The 19,596-nt window shown below is 44.7% G+C and overlaps 1 protein-coding gene across 12 annotated transcripts in view; it reads right to left on the bottom strand.

Moving 5' to 3' along the window:
• Window positions 1-19,596, bottom strand: part of tnrc18 (trinucleotide repeat containing 18) — a 182,453-nt gene that overhangs the window by 29,976 nt on the left and 132,881 nt on the right. For 10 of the 12 annotated variants that reach the window (XM_048551911.2, XM_048551910.2, XM_048551917.2 and 7 more), the window contains 5 exons: window positions 16,282-16,485; window positions 12,895-13,301; window positions 10,869-11,018; window positions 5,525-5,669; window positions 2,833-2,950 (listed from right to left, as the gene is read on the bottom strand). In XM_048551911.2, coding sequence (XP_048407868.2) covers window positions 2,833-2,950; window positions 5,525-5,669; window positions 10,869-11,018; window positions 12,895-13,301; window positions 16,282-16,485 — 1,024 coding nt within the window. The remainder of the gene's footprint in view (window positions 1-2,832; window positions 2,951-5,524; window positions 5,670-10,868; window positions 11,019-12,894; window positions 13,302-16,281; window positions 16,486-19,596) is intronic. The other 2 variants (XM_048551916.2, XM_048551920.2) reach the window with 1 other exon arrangement.

Here is a 19,596-nt window from a genome sequence, read left to right as displayed (position 1 = left end):
ATGGCAAAGTCCCAGAAACTGCAGTGTTACGTGATGTTGCTTGAGAGATAAATATTGACTGGGACTCCCTAGGCATAGGATTTTTAATATCCATCCAAGACCTGAAGCCATCCAGGCTTCTATTTAGCAGCTAACCTGGGAGAGATCACCTCCACCAGTGCAGCGCTGTCTCAGCACAGAACTGCAGCAACGGCCCTGGTAACGCAATAAGACATGAGCTTTTGACTCAGAGGTGAAGAGTCCTGCCCACTGAGGTGTGGCCAATACCTTCATCTGGAAAAGTGTTGCTTTTCTGGCACAGGCTAACTCTGATCTGAACAGGCTCAGTGCCTCAGACCCACTTAAAACAAAGTGATTTGAAATTAAGTCTTGAGGTTGGACATTCATCATTTGCATTGACAAGAATATGAAAAGTATTAATTTGTTTTGGATCTATTACAGAAGGACATTGTCTGTCCTGAGTTCAGTTCTAGTGCACATCAGGGAAATGATCACAACATGGTTTCATAATTATTTCAGTATAAAGCAGCTATTTAAATTAGGAAGATACAATACACAGTGAGTATGCGCTTCCAACTTCATTAACGACATAAAATCATGGAATCCCTCCAGTGTGGCATGAGGCCATTCAGCCCAGAGTTCAAACTGACCCCCTGAAGAGTATCCCAGCCACACCCACAGTCTTTCCTACCCTAACCCCACATTTTCCATTACTAATCCACCAAGCCCTCACATCCCTAGATACTATGGACAATTTAGCACGGTCAACTCACCTGCCTATCTTTGGACAGTGGGAGGAAACTGGAGAACCTGGAGGAAACCCATACAGACACAGGGAGAATGTTCAAACTCCACACAGACAGTCACTTGAGGCTGGAATTGAACCCAGGTCCCTGGTGCTGTGAGGCAGCAGTGCTAATCACTGAGCCGTTTCACCCCAAGGCCAGTTCTTTAACTTTTTTCCATCGCTCAGATGTGCGTGGTGAAAATAGAAATGGCTTCTCTCAGCGAAAACAAAGAGAGTATTTACTTAATGGCCTCAGGCACCAGGAACAGACACGGCAGGATCTTTACCCTCACGGCCCTGGAGAAGAGGGGAGTTGCGTCTTTTCAGCAAGGTTTTAGACAGCCATGGGGTCAAGACTCCCCCCCCCCCCCCCCCCCTCCCTGGGACCTCAGTGTACAACCTGTGCTGCTGAGGGAGTGGTGCACTGTCACTGTGCCATCTACTGAGATGATGTTAAACCAAGGCTGCTTTTGGCTCACTGACCTGCCTCCAAGGGAGGAACGGATTAAAGCTGAGATGTAGATGTGTGTACAGGAGCTGTTAGTTGGCACAAAATGGGCTTCCTGTCCAACTGGGGGGTAGTTGGCACCCACACCGGCAACCTCAAATCTAGAGGATTGACCCACACCAGTCAGAGAACATCCCAGTGCAGTGCACGATAGGAATTGACAAGAAGGATCCCTCCCTGGTCTCAGACAAGCACAACCAGAAAATTAGTATATGCCTCGGGTGACGAGGAGAACCATCTTCCCAGGGTAGCTATTGGTTGGACCCTAATCCTCACCCACCAGGGGGCACCAACCCCCATGCTGTTAATCTTTCTGTCACTGTGGGAAGCAGGAGATTGGCTGGAAAACCCCAGGCACAACAATCAAATCACGAGAGGAAACTTATCAAACTGAAACTGATCTGGGGTTTGGGTGGAGGGTAAAAGGAGAAGGGGAGATAATGCACTCCAGCCTTTACTGACCACAATGACCTCTGGTGGATGCTCCCTCTGCAGGGATGCCCAGTCATAGGCGCTGAACAAACAAACAGTGGTTAGCACTGCAGCCTCATAGCACCAGGGACCCGGGTTCGATTCCAGCCTCGGGCAACTGTCAGTGTGGAGTTCGAACGTTCTCCTCGTGTCTGCGTGGGTTTGCTCTGGGTGCACCGGTTTCCTCCCACACTCCAGAGATGTGCAGGCTAGGTGGAATGGCCATGCTAAATTGCCCGTAGTGTTCAGGGGTGGGTTATAAGGGAATGGGTCTGGGTGGGTTATAGGGGGATGGGTCTGGGTGGGATGCTCCAAGGGTCAGTGTGGACTTGTTGGGCCGAATGTAGGGATTCTATGATTCTAACCAGCAAATCTCCACCTTCACCGATTCAAATAACACCTTGCAAGCACTGCCTATCAGTGGCAATCCAAAAGTAATTAAAAAAAACAAAGACTTGAGAAAAGAGATAGTCTAAATTAAAATTGAATTGGAAGGGGAAATAATGTGCCCCAGCCCCTGTGGTGCACTCCTACCCAGCTGGTTCTCATACATGTAACCTAACCATTTCCCAATTAGTATTCAGCTCTTAATAACAGTCAGGGCATGCACCTATGCACAATCAATATTCACAATATTTGCAACATCAATCTTCTGTTTCGGGTGAGCTCTCTCTCTCTCTGTCTCTATGGCATTCATTCTGTGCCTGAATTGAATGGATCTGAATTCATTAAAAAAGTCAGAAAGTGGGGGAATGAGTAATATTTTCCAACTTGAAGCCAGCACCATGAACTGTATTCAAATCACTCATTTAATCAGTCAGCTGCAGATGTGTTTGGCTGGTTGCAAACATGCCAGAAGCCTCAGGATCTGACAAAATTGTCTGAGGTAGATGTTGGATGGTGAAGAGGTGGCTTGGAGGGGGGGTTACTGCCACACTACCCACTAAACTCTGACCTTCAAAGGTCAGACTCCCATTTTCAGGCAAGAATCGGGGCAGCTGGGAGATTGCGCACCACACCTTTAAGCAATGAGCACATCAATCCTCTCTTCTCGCTGACAACTTACATATCTGGAGAGTGGACAGTTTTCACATATCCAGCGTACAGCAGCTTGTCATCCATTGGAATCAGCACCCGAAGGCCATCCTTCAGCTCATCTTTGTCAATCACGCACGAGCGAAGAGCTGTGGGTGAAGATAGCAATCTCTAAGTAATGCCTTGGCTGTGAAGCTCTGCCCTGTCCCCAGTGGAATACAATCCTGACAACCACCAGGACTACAACCAGCCACTGGAGCAGCTTTCCCCTGTCGGAACACCCCAAGCAGCTTCACACGAACTTTATCCAACCAAGTTCACACCCAGCAAATGCAATGAGATATTCAAAAACGTTGTCAGCAAGCAAGTTTTAAGGAGCATCGTAAGTGTGGAGAGAGTGATGGAGACATGAGGAAGTTTAGGGAGGTTCAGGTGTTGACCACTGAAGGGACAATAGTGCAGTGATGACAGCTGAGCTGGAGCAAGACGCCAGAATTGAAAGAGCTAGGGAGAGGTGAGGCTTGCAGCCTGGTTCAGATATCTGCAAATTTTTCTTCAATTCATTCACAGAATACAGGTGTTGCTGACCATTTTTGTCCATCTTGGATTGTACTGGAGGAGGCGTTATCAAGCTGCTTTCATGAACCACTGCAGTGCTGTAGGACACCCATAGTGCTCTTACGAAGTGGGTGCTAGGATTTTGACCCAGTAACAGTGAAGGAACAGCGATGCAGTTCCAAGTTGGGATGGTGTGTGGTCTGGAGGGGAAGTTGTAGGTGTTGGCTTTCCCTTGTCCTTCTAGCCGATAGAAGTTGAGAATTTAGAAGGTGCTGTCAAAGGAACCCAGGTGAGTGATTCAGTGTGTCTTGTAGATTGTACACACTGCTGTCAATGTGCAGTGGTGTGAAGGGAGTGAATGTGGAAGGTGCTGGACGGGATAACAATCCAGTAAACTGCTTTGTCCCAAACGGTGTCAATCTTCTGAGTGTTGTTGGAGGCACATTCATTTGGGCAAGTGGAGATGATTTCAATATACTTCTGTCTAGAAGATGGGGTGGGGAGAGGGCAAATTCAGTGATGGTTATGCTATTGAATTTCAAGGCGTGATGATTAGGTTCTCTCTTATTGGAGGTGGTCATTGCCCACCTCTTGTGTGGTGTGAATGTTAGTTTCCATTCATCTAGGTAAATCCCAAACAAACCCTAGGCATTTACGGGATAACAAGGCGTAGAGCTGGACGAACACAGCAGCCAAGCAGCATCAGAGGAGCATGAACGCTGACGTTTTGGGTCTGGACCTTTCTTCCGAAAAAGGGTCTAGACCTGAAACATTAGCTTTCCTGTTCCTCTGATGCTACTTGGCCTGCTGTGTTCATCCAGCTCTACACCTTGTTATTTCAGATTCTCCAGCATCATCAGTTCCTACTATCTCTAGACATGTATGGTGTTTTTCTCTGTGGGGACAATCAGATGGTGCGGAAAACAATGATAGGATATCAACTGCTAATGACTTTGCTGATTCAGGCAGGCTGCAAACCTGCTGAACCATTGGGATAATGAAATAAAGAATAAAGCAAAACACAGGCACACTTAAGGGGAAGCCTGAAAAATAAGGGAGGGGGAAAACATAAACAGAAGAATTGGATGAGATGATGAAAGGTTTCTTGAGTGGAATACAAATGCTGGCAGAGATGAGTTTGTCCAAATGACCTGTGTCGCTTCTGTGAAATTTGATGTAAACGGATTGAAGAAAACACACTTTTTTTAAAGCCAGTTGTTCTAAGCAAAGAGAATTTTAATTTCCTGTGAGGCTATTTGTAAATTAAAAAAAATATGCATTTAATTAATTGGCAATAACTCATCTTGTAAAGTACCAGAAAAAGGGGCAAGGAAAATGTCATTGTTATCACTGAGGATGAATCAGTCCATTATGTGAAACAGTTTTTAAGTGTCACAACTATGACTTGACCACCTGTCAAAATGCAAGGGTGTAGGATGAACTCAGGAGGAATAACAGACATGGGACAGGGTGAGGCTACATAAAGGGATACTCCTCAATAGAAATCACTCAATAGCTGAGCCAGGTCACAGGAGTAAACAAAATCATTTGTTAATGAAAACAATCATGTGTTAAACAACCCAATTCACTTGGGCAGCTAAATTAGACAATAGTAGCTGTAATTACCACCTAAAGTTACAATACAAAGTGATGATTGACTGCCATTAACTTCACTTTTTACTGAATTTAAAGGTTCTAGTTTCAATTTTAAAATGGTGGATTTTTATGAGCCGTTAGCAGACATCCTGTTAGTTGGACTTGTATATTCAAACAGAAATATTTGTTAAAAGAGTAATTTGATAGATATCTAAGTACAGTATTAATAGCGGCCAATTCTCTGGGGGCTGCTTTCTTGGGATTGTTTTCTTTTGTCAAGTGCCCAATCAGATATGGCGCAAAGTAGGCTAATTTTGTTTTGCTGATGACAGGAATTCATCTTAACGAGGCTGTCTTATCTAACACACCTCACAAAATAAGGAAAGCGATCTTGTTTTAAAAAAACAATCAGAGGTTCTACCGTTTCTACAGTTTCGGTACAGCCCAGCCAGAAACCAGATTCCTGTCAATTCCAGCTGAGCCTTGGTTGGTGATCCATGAATACGGGCGAGTGGGGAGCGCAGCTGGGATCCATAACACTGAGCATTTAACCCCTACGGTCAACTAACCTGGTGTCGAAGGCCGCTCAATGAGCATGCTCAAAGGTAGGTTTTCATCTTCGGAGAAGCTACTGTCTTGATTCTGCTCAAAATCCTCATCTGCCGCCATACTCTCCATGAGCTTACTGACAGCACCACCCTTGGAGCGTGCCTGCTGGAGAGACAAGGCAAATACTGCTGTAAGCACCGAGGTCTTTCTTCACCAGCTATGTGTCATTGTTAAATGGATCTAACTAAATATTTCCCACTATTCTGAAGGCACAGTGCTGGAGTGATGCTCCAGCACTGCTGGGTATAGATTGACACCACCTCTCAAGCCTTGGCCTTAACTCGCCCCTCAGCCTTCCTTGGCCCTGGGCACAAATCGCCCTCAGCCCTGTTTCCCCCTTGGCCCTGGGTACAATTCGCCCTCAGCCCTGTTTCCCCCATGGCCCAGGGTCTGACTCCTCCCTCGGTTTGGAGTCTCCGCCTTTTTTTTTATTCATTCATGGGATACAGGCATCGCTGGCTGGGCCAGCATTAATTGCCTCTCCCTAACTGCCCAGGGGGTACTTGAGAGTCACCCACATTGGAGTCTGGAGTCACATATAGTTTAGACCAGTTAAGGATGGCAGTTTCCTTCCCTAGAGGGGATTAGTCTTTTGTCAGACAATTGACAATGGATACATGGTCATCATTAGACTCTTAATTCCAGATTGTTAATGAATTCAAATTCTACCATCTGCCGTGGTGGGATTTGAACCTAAATACCGAGAATATCAGCTGAGTTTCTGGATTAACAGTCCAGCATTAACAGCACGAGGCCACTGCCTCTCCAGAAATTTTGTTGATTTCTGTGCGCGGCCGCCTCTCTGTAGATGAGGGGGTTCTCAATTTTTTTTGTCCCCAGGTGTCCGTGCAACAATGCAATTTCACTGCAGTGTGTGTTTCTGCGTGCCAAGAAAATATTGACAAGCAGCAATGACATCAAAAAACTGGACAATTAGCTGCAGTAAGGTGGGATAAATATTGGCCAGGAAAGACTAGATTACACGCTAATAAGAGAGCAACAGGGTCTCTATTCAATGGTTTCATCAAACAAAAAAAGCCTTATCACTAACTGTACACCACTCCCTCCACACAGCACTGAAGCCAAGGCTGAGTCACTGGGGTGGAATTTGAGCCTTTGACGTGTTGGGTCAGAGATGACAATACTTTCCATAAAGTCCAAGCTAATATTTGAATGTAGGCAAATACACAAATATTTGTTGGTCAGGAACCAGAATAGGGAGTGTGATACACTTGCGGCTGGTTTGAGAAGGCCTCCTGTTGCAGCGGATGGGTTGTTGTAATTTGCATGAATCCTGTAGCTAATCACATCTCCATTATCAGAATTTGTGTTAACATCAGATAGTGGCCACAACAATGGAGGCTGAAACTATAAAAGGCATACTGGCTTCATCCCATGTGAGGTGAGAGTCTCAGGTATTGGCCAGAACAATGGAAATACTTAAGCAGCATCGCTGAACTATTTGATTCAGAGATAGTGGGAACTGCCGACGCTGGAGAATCTGAGATAACAAGGTGTAGAGCTGGATGAACACAGCAGCCCAAGCAGCATCAGAGGAGCAAGAAAGCTGACATTTCGGGCCTAGACCCTTCTTCAGAAATGGGGGCGGGGAAAGGAGCTGGGAAATAAATAGAGAGAGGAGGGGTGGGGCTGGGGAAGGTAGGTGGGATGGTGATAGGTGAGTGAAAGTAGGCAGTGCTGGGGATTGGTCAGTGAGGTGGGAGGAGCGGATAGGCAGGAGAGAAGACGGGCAGGTTGTGTCAGGTCGAGGAGTGGGGAAATGAGAGGGATGAGGCGGGGGCGTGGGGACATTTTGAAGCTAGTAAAGTCCACATTGAGACCATTGGGCTACAGGGTCCCGAGGCGGAATATGAGATGCTATTCCTACAGTTTGTGGGTGGTGTCAGTGGAGAAGGCTCAGGATGGACATGTCACCCAGGGAGTGGGAGGAGGAGATAAAATGGTTTTAGGCTGGAAGGTGTTGTTGTTTGTCACAAACAGAGAGCAGGTGCTCTACAAAGCAGTCCCTGAGTCTACACTTGGTCTCACTGATGTAAAGGAGGCCACTTCGGGAGTAACGGATACAATAGACCACATTACCGGATGTGCAGGTAAACCTCTGTCTGATGTGGGAGGTTTGTTTTGTGCCTTGAATGGAGGTGAGCGGGGAGGTGTACAGGCAGGTGTAGCACTTCCTATGGTTGCAGGGAAAGGTGTCAAGGGTGATGGGGCTAGTGGGGAGTGTGGAGTGGACGAGGGAGTCGTAGAGTGAGCAGTCCCTCCGGGAGGCAGATAGGGGTGGGGAGGGAAATATATCCTTGGTTGTGGGGTTGGATTGTAGGTGATGGACATGGCAGAGAATGATATGTTGAATGTGGAGGTTGGTGGGGAGTTTGTGAGGACAAGAGGGAGTCTTTGTTTTTGTTGTGGGGAGGCGATGTGAGGATAGAAGTGGAGGAAGTGCAAGAGATGTGATTGAGGGTATTTTCGATCACTAGGCAGGGGGAAACGTTATAGTCCTTGAAATCGGTGGATATCTGGGATGTCTGGGAGTGGAACACCCCATCTTGGGAGGAGGCACGGCGGAGGCAGAGGAATTGGGAGTGGGGGATCGCATTCTTGCAGAAAGGTGGGTGACAGGCAGTGTAGGCCAAGGAGCTTCCAAAATGGGTCTCATCTCACATCCAGCCCTCCCTCTCATCCCCCCATTCCTTGGCCTGACACAGCCTGTCCATCTTCTCTCCCACATATCCGCCACTCCCACCTGACTGACCAATCCTGACCACTGCCTACCTGCACTCACCTATCACCATCCCATTTACCTTTTCCAGGCCCACCCCTTCTCTCTCTATTTATAGCTCCCTTACCCCTCCCCATTCCTGAAGAAGGGTCCCGACCCGAAACATCAGCTTTCCTGCTCCTCTGATGCTGCTTGGCCTGCTGTGTTCATCCAGCTCCATTCTGTTTCATCTCTGATTCCAGCATCGGCTGTTCTTACTATCTCTATATCAGGGACAGGCTTGTTAAAGGACTGGGCTCAGGAGCACTTTAACTGTGTAAGAAACCATGAAACTATTGTAACTGTTATCATATCCTTGAAGTTTTGAGTAATAAATTTGCATTTGGACATAAAGTTCATGAGGAATCATTGAACTACATTTAAAATCTTTCTGCACCAAGTTAAAGACCCACAGCATCAACTCCGAAGAGTAGTTGGTCAATGCTTATCCCTCAATCAACACCTAAAGAGCATACTCTCTGGTCGTTATCACATTGTTGACAAGTGGAATTTAGTTGTTGTTTAGTTTCCTCCATCGCAGCAGTAACTATACTTCAAAAACTAGAGAATCATAGAATCCTTACAGTGTGGAAGCAGGCCATTCAGCCCATTGAGCCCACACTGACCCTCCAAAGGACATCGCATCCAGACCCACAGCCCCCACTCTATCCCTGTAACCCTGCATTTCCCACAGCCAATCCACCTAACCTGCACATCTTTGGACCGAGTGAGGAAACCAGAGCAGATACAGGGAGAATGTGCAACTCCTTGGTGCTGCAAGGCAGCAGTGCTACTGAGCCATCCAGCTATGCTGATAAAAAAAGGAACAGAATGAAGTGCAGTATTAGAAACAAGCTGAGCACTTATTTTGGGTGCTACTTTAAAACTGCAAGAGAATCCGTAAGTGTCCTGCTACTACCTGAAGGAGGTCTACTCTACAAAAGTGAACAGGCATGTTGTCAGTGTGGGGTGTGCACTGATTTCCCTTACACTAGGATGTCAGCTGCAACTTTCCCCACTCTGAGCTGATACTTGTGCATCCAAGGACTTCAGCACAGTGGTCAGGGGAGAGAACTGAGGGGTTGTGGTACTGTCTTTGGAACGAGTTCTTCAACCAAGGTTACCCATTTTCGCTTCTCAGGTCAACAGTCAAAATCCATGGTACTATGTCAAAGAAGAGCAGGTTTGTTCTCCCCAGTGTCCTGGGCCAATACTTAGCCCTCAAACAACATCACAAAAACAACAAATTCTCCTGTCAGAATCATATAACTGTTTGTGGGATCTTGCTGTGCACAACTAACTACCACCTATCTCTGTCTGAAGCTCAAATTGGTACATTTGCTGTAAAACAGTTTGAGACATCTGGTGGACCTGAAAGTGTTTTATAGATACTAGTAGTTTTTAAGAAAGCGCTTTCATAAGCTGAATAATTCCGTACAATTGGAAGCATAAAATGCCGTATGTTCTCCGATAGGCAAAGATCAGGTGACCATATTTAGATCCCTCACATCCAATCAGTTGTTCAGTCTGCACTTGCTCGATTTTAAATAGGCTGCCGCCAATCTCAAAATGAAACACACAAAAAAAGTACATTTACGGCCAATCTACATAAACACACAAGAGAGAAAGGAGCAGAATGTTAGACCAGTAGGGTGAGAGCTGGGAGCAGATAGTATTGGCAAGTTGAGCTGATTGGTCTTTAAATTCAGTGTTTTATCCTATGCTGTACAACGGCGTTACATGTTTCAACGTGAGGTTCCTCCAGCAGAAAACTTATCCAGACATTTCTAGCTGCCAGCACTCTCAAATGAGCTAAAAATTGTGAACGCTCACGTAAAACAGAACGCTGGGGATCCGAAAAACTGAAATAAAAAGTGAAAATGCTGAAGAAGCTCAGCATTTGCGGACAGACTGACACACAAAGCTGACGTTTCAATGTAAGTCCCTAAATGCATGGCAGCAGAAGTAGGCTATTCAGCCCATCGATTCTGCTCTGCCATTCAATGACTTCACGGCTGATCTGATAATCTTCAACTTCACTTTCCTGTCTTTTCCCTATAACCCTCGATTCCCTTCCTGATTAAAAATCGTTTCTTCTCAGCCTTGAATGTACTTAACAATTTAGCCTTGACACTCCTTTGTAGTAAAAAATTCTGCAGACTCACCACTCTCAGCGAAGAAATTCCTCCTTAACTATGTCTTAAATTTGTGACCCCTTACTCTGAGATAATGCTTTCCGCTCCTAGAGTCTCTCACAAAGGGGATGCATTTACGCTGTCAAGTCCCTTATTAATTGTAGATAATAAAATGTGAGGCTTTTGTGCTCCTGAGATGCTGCTGGGCCTGCTGTGTTCATCCAGCCTCACATTTTATTATCTTGGATTCTTCAGCTTCTGCAGTTCCCATTATCACATCCCTTATTAATCTTGTCTGTTTCAGCAAGGTTCAATATGCCTCTTTGTCAGAGCTATGAATGTGATCAAATCCCATAATACAGTCCAACATGTACTCTACAACAGCGTTACCTCCTTTTTTCCATCCTTTGCTTTCACTTTTACTTTGTTCTTTTTGCAGGGGCTCGCACTGTGCAGGAGGTTGGCCCTGGGTTCGGACAGGTTACTCGGTATCTGGGGTGAAGGGAAGCCTGGAGACAGTGGCTCCTTCCCTTTCTTTCTCTGAAAATCAAAAACACAGCAGCGAATCAATAAACTCCCCACCATCGTAAGGTCCACCACTTCAGGTATCTTTCTCCAAGTTCTCATCTTCTCAGTGCAATCCCATACAAAGTGGGGAGAATAGCCAAAACCCATACATGTGTAACTTTTTTTATGGTGTAATGGACCTGTTCCAAATAAGAAGGCTTCATGCATCTCAAGGTGCATGAGATGGGCAAAGTACATGCTTTCTGAAGAAGGGTCTAGGCCCGGAGCGTCAGCCTTCCTGCTCCTCTGATGCTGCTTGGCCTGCTGTGTCCATCCAGCTCTAGACCTTGTTATCTCTGCTCTCAGTCCCTTGTTTATCCTGGAACAGGTTTACAGCTTCAGGGGATGTAGGGGGGAAGAACAGTCCACATGAGGGAAGCCTGACCAGGTGTTTCTCCCTCGCTGCCTGTCGCAGGGATATGCGGATCCTTGAGCTATTTAACCCACCTCCCTGGCCAGGAAGCAGAACCCGAACCCAGAGCTTCTGGCTCAGATGTAGGGCAATTACCAACTGTGCGACCTCCTAGCTTTGGTGTAGCTTGCCGAAGGGCCAGAAAATCACCCAATAGGAATTGATGTGACACACTGACTGTACTTTATCTTCAATGGAAAATCTCCCACTGGCAGGCTGCCTGATTGGAGTCAGATAGTGAGCCTCACTTAAATCCCGTGAGGGGAGGAACAGGGGATAATCCAAAGGGCAGGGAGCAATTGTGACTCCTGTAGCCCTGGGATAAACATATTTTCTTAAATTTCCTCACCTGTTGCTGGGGTACACTGACAAATCCTGAACTGGGTAGGCCCAGTGCCTGCCTGGCTCATTAGCAAGTTTGAAAAAGCATTCTTTAAAAGGCATTAGTTGCCAGATTTACATAACCAGATGGCCTAAGGTCTGTTTGAGATGTCTGTGTCCGTTCTAGAAAGGCCTAGATGAAAGTGGGATCAACACTTAGGCAGATGGGACCCTGCCCCATCTCATCGGCAAATGATTTGGTGTCCTTTTCCAAGTGTGAGAAGCAGGTCCAAGACAGTAAATGTCTGCTTCAGAATCTTTTTGCAAGTGCCGAGTTATTAACCTGATCTTTACCGCAGCTGGACCGTGGATGGGGGGACAGGAGGGCATCACTTCCCCAGCTCCATTTCGGCCTGAGGCCTTCTACCTGGAGTTAGGATGAGAAGGGGTCAGAGCATGTGGCAGGGCGATATATCTCTCATGCAGCAGACAGCCGGCTGTTTGATATGAAGGACTGTCAAGGCCCATTTCAGGGCATTGGTCCTGGCTAAAAATAATGCAAAAGCTGGAGAGAAGAGAGCCAACATTTCAGATGCCCACCCTCTCACTTTGCTGCCACAGGCACCCTCCAGCAACCTTCAAACTGAAAGGCCACTCTGGAGCATCCCAGTTAGCCAGCCTGTCCCCTTCCTATTCGGGCAGCAAGCTGCCATCTCATCGCTTAAAGAGAGAATGTTTCCCACACTGTGGTCTTCCGACTCCCATGTCGTTCGGCAACAAGACTCTGGAATCCTCAAGAAATTCCTGACCTTGGAATCTGATAAGACTAGACTGACATTACCCAGTCATGCCAGATGTTCCTTTCATTTCCGAACAGCACGTGGGTTTGCAAACAGTGTGGTCCTGAACTGCAGACAATAGCCCTGCTACTCACCACATGTCTAACCACGCTGCCATCTTGTTCACTGCTCCCTCTGCACTCACTAACTTCAACCAAGCAGGTTCTGGGAGAGGGCAAGTGGTGGGTGGGTTGGGGTGGGGGGCGCAGGTGGGTGGCTGTGGAAGGAAAAGGTGTGAACCGAAACATTTCCCTGGAGCGGAAGGGTCTCAGTGTACCTTGTCCTTTCCTCTGTTCGCCTCTTTCTTTGGGCTGACCGCTGAGTTCTTGAGGCAGCGGCTGGTTTTGGCACCTGGGGCCACGCTGGGAGCGGCTGTTGGGGTCAGGACGGCAGAAGCGCTGGCATCGTTGAGAAAAATCCTCTCGCTCCTTCGTCGGTTCCACAGGTCGTCGTCGCTGGCTTCCGGGCCAAAGTCAAAGGTGAACTCGCGGGGAGACTTCTCCTTTGGCTTCTTGGCCTTTCTCACCTTGTCAGCTCCCCTCAGCTTGTCCTGGCTTTGCTGCTCGTTGACCAGACTCATGCTGCTCCCTTGCTCCGGAAGTGACTTCTTCAGTCGTGGTAAAACAGCCGGTTTCTGTTTGATTTTGACATCACTCTCGGAGTCTGTGTATTCAAATTCTGTGCCTGTGCATTGATAAAGAAACATGCCAGGATTACGGATTCTTATTACATAACAACAAGGAATGCTGCAACTACTCAAACATCCCAGGTGCATTACAGACCGTTAAAAAAAAATGCAGTGAAGAATTTTAAAGTGATATATCGGGGTGTACCATTTTCAAAATTTCATTTATATTAAATCTCGTCTTTCATTGCTAAAAACTTCACTAGTTACAGAGTTCTGGAAAATGCTGTGGCACAGAAAGAGGCAACTCAGCCCACAGGGTCTGCATTAGCTGACTAAACTAGCTGGCCATTGTAACCCCACTTTCCAACACCTAGATTGTATCCTTGCAGGTTAGAGCATTTCAGGTACAAAGACAGGTAATTGATTTGAAGGTTTCAATTAGTTGCTAAACTGGGTTGTGTGTTCCAAACACCTACCACCCTCTGGGTGAGAAAGGCTTTTCTTCATGTTCAACAATCACTTTAAACATATGGTCCCTGGAAACTGGCCTCTATCAGGGCAAACCGGTTTTCCCAATGCACTCTATCCAGCCTCCTCACTATGTTATACTGCTCGATGAACACTCCCCTCTGGCCTAAAGGAAATGATGCTAGCCTATTCAATCTTACCATACAGTGGTAATTTCCAAGACCTGGTGATATTCACGTGAATCTTCTCTAAATTGTCTCTGGAACAATTCTGCCCTCCCTGTAATGTGGTGACCAGAACTGTACACACAATTCTAGTTGTGGCCTGACCAGTGCCTTATATTGTTCTATCCTTGCTCTTGAATTCAGTGCCTTACCCACTAAAGGGAAGTATCCCATATATTCTGACAAGATTCCCTTTAGGTTGTCTCAATTACAGAGTTTCAAGCAGCCTTTGTCAATGGGCAGCATTTACATTCAGTAAGTTAGTTGCTTGATACTGAGAAGCTTGATACCTTTAATGTAGGAAAGCTGAATAAAGCTACTCTCTATTGTTAACTGTGTGGAGGTGAATGTGCATTTAATGGGGATTCACTCCTGATCCTATACATATATGTAGGAGCAAACTGATGTCTGGACATTTACAGAGTTATGGACACTCCAGGGATCTTTACAAATGGCAGGTCAGACCAAGATTCAGATTTCCCAGCCCTGTTTATGTCATGAACTCAATGCTGAATTCAAGCAGGTTCTATGAAAGGCCTTGACCTGCAGTGTGACAGTTACAAGTCTTTTGAGTAATTGTAAAATCTTTTGAAGAATGAGCTAAATACCCAGCCCTTTCAAATTAAGCAAAAAGTAGGCTGCCTGTGTCAGTGAGGGTTGGAAACATTTGAATTCACAGTTACAATATCTGCTTGATCACACTACCTCAAGGTCATCATGTTATTATTAATGCTTGGCTGGTTTCCATGGTTCTATCATTAGCTCAGTAAAGAATCTTAAATTCACAGTTTGATTGGAACTCAAAGAGGTTATTAAAGGACTAGCTGTCTTTGATGCGGAATTATGAGTATAAATCGAGAAAATGTGGAGCTGGAGGAGCACAGCAGGTCAGACAGCATCTGAGGAGCAGAAAAGTCAATGTGTCGGGTCATAACCCTTCATCAGGGCTCCTGACGAAGGGTGTCAACATGAACCATCGACTTTCCTGCTCTTCACATGCTGTCTGACCTGCAGTACTCCTCCAGCTCCACATTCTATCGACTCTGACTTCCAGTATCTACAGTCTTTGCTATCTCCTTAGGAGTACAAGCCTGGTTTCTGATCCAGGATTAAGAACTGACAGGCTCTCAAAGGTTTCAATATGCTTTCATTAATGGTTTTCTTCAATTCTAGCAACAGCTGGAATAGACAGCTAGATGCAATTTTTTTTAAAAAATAGCTCGATGGGGGTTGTCCCATAGTAGACTGGGTGAGCTGGGTACGGAGGGTGCAAGAACAAAGGGTGATGAGTGCGTGGGCATAAATTCGTATTAAGTTGGCTTAAAATCTATCATCAGGAACTCGGGGCTGGGCATTAAGTTGTCATGGAGGGTACAAGAGATCGTGAGTTGCGGCGTGGATTGGCATGGGGATCATTGCAATGGCTGAGGGGGGAGTGGAATGGGTTGGCATGAGGAATGGGTGATGGTGCAGGGGTAGGGGTGGGGTGAATGAGAAAGGCGGGGGAGGAGGAGGAGAGTATGAATTTAGGGTTAGGGCTAGAGTAGAAGGCCTAATATTTAACAACACAGCTAAACAAAAAGACCAGGGCAACTGAGGCAGACATTCTAACAGCTCAGCACTAGGTAGTCATTGTGGGTGCCTCCAATTTGTATCCAGGAGTAGTTAAATAATCTCCATCCCCAAGCTGCCCCTTTAGAAAGAGGATCCCACCTTTTGTTGACATTTTCCCTCAGCAGCTATAGTGAATGTGAAATTTTGTAACTTTCACAAGGGAGCAAAAACCAAGCCTGAAACTCTTAAAAGTTATACGTTTCTAAAGCACGTCTCTGTAAATAAAAGCTCATGGACATGCCAAGGCTCCAGTTTAATCCTTCACTAGTTTTCAAGAGTAGGAACATCTACCAGCCCTTGGCACATCCACAAATAGGGTGAAAGTTCATTAATTCATCAGCACATGGCACAGACTGATGCAAAGAAGCAGGCCGCCCTGGTACGCCATATCTCACATGGCATTCCATGGATAACTTTGTTAACGGGTCCTTCTTTGAGCTGTTCCAATGCTTCATCCTTATAAAACAGTCACAAAACAAAAAGCAACTCCAGCCGAGTTGAGTTTCTGCAAGTTGCTTCATATTCCTAACAAGCAAGCAAAAGGCTTCACTTTGGATTTGATCTGCTCTCGTGGTTTGTGAACAAGTTGGAATTACGACCAGAATCCACAGAGCTTACATTAACCAAAGAAAGTAGACTTAACTAGTCAGCCTAATTTTACAATGTGGCAAAGCTAACCTCTCAAGTAACCAGATGGTCAGTCAATTTACAACAAATAAGATGTACTCACCCATCAAGTTCTGCCTTTCTTCCTTCTTCTTGGCTTTCTGCTTGGCCTCAAGCTGGACAACTGATAATGGCGGAGTCATAACAGGACTTGGCAGGGCACTGGCTGCAAACCTGGCTAGTAGGCCAAGACCACTCTCATCCAGGACTGGCGAGGAAAGAGCATCACTGCAATCATTCCTATAATCCTCTTCTTCAGAGGTGTAATCTACATTGAAAAAAGCACCCAGTTACTGGCAATAATGACAACCTGTGCATTAACAGTCTGGGTTGAAAACACTGGAGAATGACCCACATTTGTGCTTTGATTTCCTTTTGGTTTTGTAAATGGTTATAAATCCTTGAAAGACCAGAGTACAAACTATTTGGCCCTACAACATTAAGAAAGGGGTGATAAATTTGAAGCTCTTCAGATTATTTGAGAGCAAAGGACTCGAATTTCCGATCCATTAACAGGCAACTTGATTCGCAATTAAAAATGAATGGGAATACTGAAAGCAACAAGATGTTGAGTGTGTGAAAAGATGAACCATTCCTCACTCAGAGATGATAGAAACTGATGTTCAGAGTGTATGGTAACCTCCTTTCAACCTCAGCACTTTTCTTCACTGCAGAGACCTCGTAAACAAGTCTATTTGCATATATTAGCCAACATTCTCCACTCCTCCAACCCACATTTCTAACAAACAAGCTGCACAGTTCATAATTACAAACAAATAAATGCTCTAAAATAGCTAAGTGTAAAGAAATTTCCATCCTGTGAATCTTATTTAATCCTTTGACTGTTAGAAGCCAGAAGATGGGCTCAAAGTCCAAGGGTTAAATTTACAAATACTTTACAGTCAAACGTACTGTCAAGTGGATACACCAACATTAAATTTCTTTTATTTGACTTTTTTAAAGCAATAGATTAAAATATTTGCGCCAGTCTCAATCAGAATTTACTTGTTAACGTTAATTTTATGTTTTGGTGGCTTTGCTTCAAAATGTTACAAACAGTGTGCACCTCTACAGAACAGTGCAAGATTGGTTAGGGATAAGTAAAGTAAGAAAGCCGATTGTTAGCAGCACCTTTTGTTATTTGAGGAGATATCGAGCAATGTAAGTATGTTAAAGAAAGATTGCATCTGAGCAATTAGTACTCAGAAAATCAATTCACAGCTTATTTGTAAAAGCAAGCGAGCCTACTGTGTACAAAGCAGGCTGTGTGTAGGCAGACTTCGAACAGTTTTGGGTCCTTTGTTGTCATGGTAACAATTTTATCTATTTTATCACATAACAACATCTTTAATTGCAACAGTATAATGGGATCTTTGTTTTCTCCCCAAAACATTTAAATTTAACCATGTTACAGGTACAATTTATTAAAAGAAAAACAAGAAATATGGCAAGGACAGTGGTCAAGAGTTCAAAAATTACATGAAGAAAAGTGGTTTTCCTACCTACATAACAATGCAAGGTTCTGCTGCCATGGAAAGTGACCCCACTGCGTGGTGTCTGCCCTACTCCCAGCCAATCACTTTGCTTCTTAGTGCAGCATGAGAGCAATGCAAGATACCGATAGACATTCAAGCATCATGGATAGGGGTCAAAGGTGAAGGGGTGTCAAGCAGCTGCAAGGAGAAAGCGAGCATTCTAGAAAAGCCAGGTTATTGTTTTAGTACTGGACATTAGGGGACAGCCATAAAGAACCCTATTACCCAAATATCCCTTAAGGCAATTAGTAACAGATCTTGCCCCTTATCAACAATACCAGGGCAAACCTTTGCTGATCTTTTGTAGGCAACATATCAAAAATTCCAAGAAAAGCAACTTCACTTTCAATGTACCATTGCCAATTATACGAGAATCCAGTGAACCTACTCAGTTACTTCCTGTGCTCTCGAGTTGGCAAATATCGTGTCTTATTTGAACAGAGCAGGTTAAACTCTTTAAATCGATCCACTGACTCCACCCTGCCCAACCCCAATGTATAGTGGACTATTCTCCCAAGACAGAACCACCAGAAATGATCAATTCCTTTACCACAACAAGGTCACTTTCTAACGAGTCCATCGATTTTGTTGGCATGTGCAAAATGTGAATACAACCAGGTGTCAATGGATTTTGTGGCACCCTGGACTGCAACCGGGAGCAGGGATGAAGGCAAGACCACTGGATTATTTATAATTGGCAATGCTTCCCCCATGAAGATTCATCAATAGTTTATATTCCAAATATTATATCAAAAAGATAACAAAAAGATTCAGGTTCTGTCAACCTCACAGAACTGGATGAGCAAAAGATTTGACTCGGGCCTTTAAGAAACTTTCTTTCCTTAGCCTACTATTACTTGCTGATAATTATCATTTTAAAATAGCCCCACCTTTACCTCGGAGTGATACTCCCAGTATTGTTAGGATTATTATTTTGATTACTTAAAGATAACCTGTTATCTTTCACCGTAGGAAAGCAACACAGTAGATCCCAAGCTTTTGCTCAGCCTTGTTCAGATGTTTAGCTAGTATTGCTGACCATTGCCATTTCAAAAAAAAAGCAGAACTGTTTCTGGCAATGAATACCACCCTTCTACAGGTTTCACGTGGTTGCTTGCTGTTATGTCTCCACCTAGTCCTAATGCAAGTCCAATTCTGTGAATTTTGGTGTTTTCAACAACAGCCTTGAGACAAAAAGTGCACCTTGTTGAATACCCTCTCGTTCACAGTAAATTGGATTTGCCTTGTGACATAAAAGGGGCTTGCCTCTGAAAGCAAACAAAAAAAGTTTCAACAAACTCCTCCCTGTATCGAGTTGGAATGTCTGTGTTCTGGAACAGACCAGTGATGGGAGGCACAATATGTTGGTACAAAGTGGGCAATAATTATTTTACACCTACCATTTGAGTTTAAAAAAACAGGAATTCCACCCCAGGTTTTTATAGTACAACACTATTAAAAAAAAACATAACAGAACTTTTAAGGTATTCATACAGATTGTAGAAGTTCATTTCTTTAAATTATTTTGTACACATTTTTTTTGTTGAAAAAAAACAGTACATATAAACTTTCAACCTGTCCAGATGGGATAAGGCAGTCATCAAGCTTTCAAACAGTTACATAGTTTTACAACTGGTGAGACAGTTGCACTAATATATACCATCACCCAAGAATAGAACTGAACCATTAAATTGTGAACAACATTCGGAAGTCCCAATTTACTTTTGAAAGTTAGTAACAGGCTTGCATTTACATAGGATTTAACATGCTTAAGGAAGAAGCATTAAGTGGCACTTTTTTGGCAATCAAAGACCAGTCAGCTATGTCAGTCATTTGAAAGTATC

The sequence above is a fragment of the Stegostoma tigrinum genome, chromosome 23 (assembly GCF_030684315.1).
Source record: "Stegostoma tigrinum isolate sSteTig4 chromosome 23, sSteTig4.hap1, whole genome shotgun sequence".
Taxonomy (NCBI): Eukaryota; Metazoa; Chordata; class Chondrichthyes; order Orectolobiformes; family Stegostomatidae; genus Stegostoma; species Stegostoma tigrinum.
The sequence above is the reverse complement of the archived record's forward strand: the minus strand, read 5'-3'. Positions and strand labels throughout refer to the sequence as shown.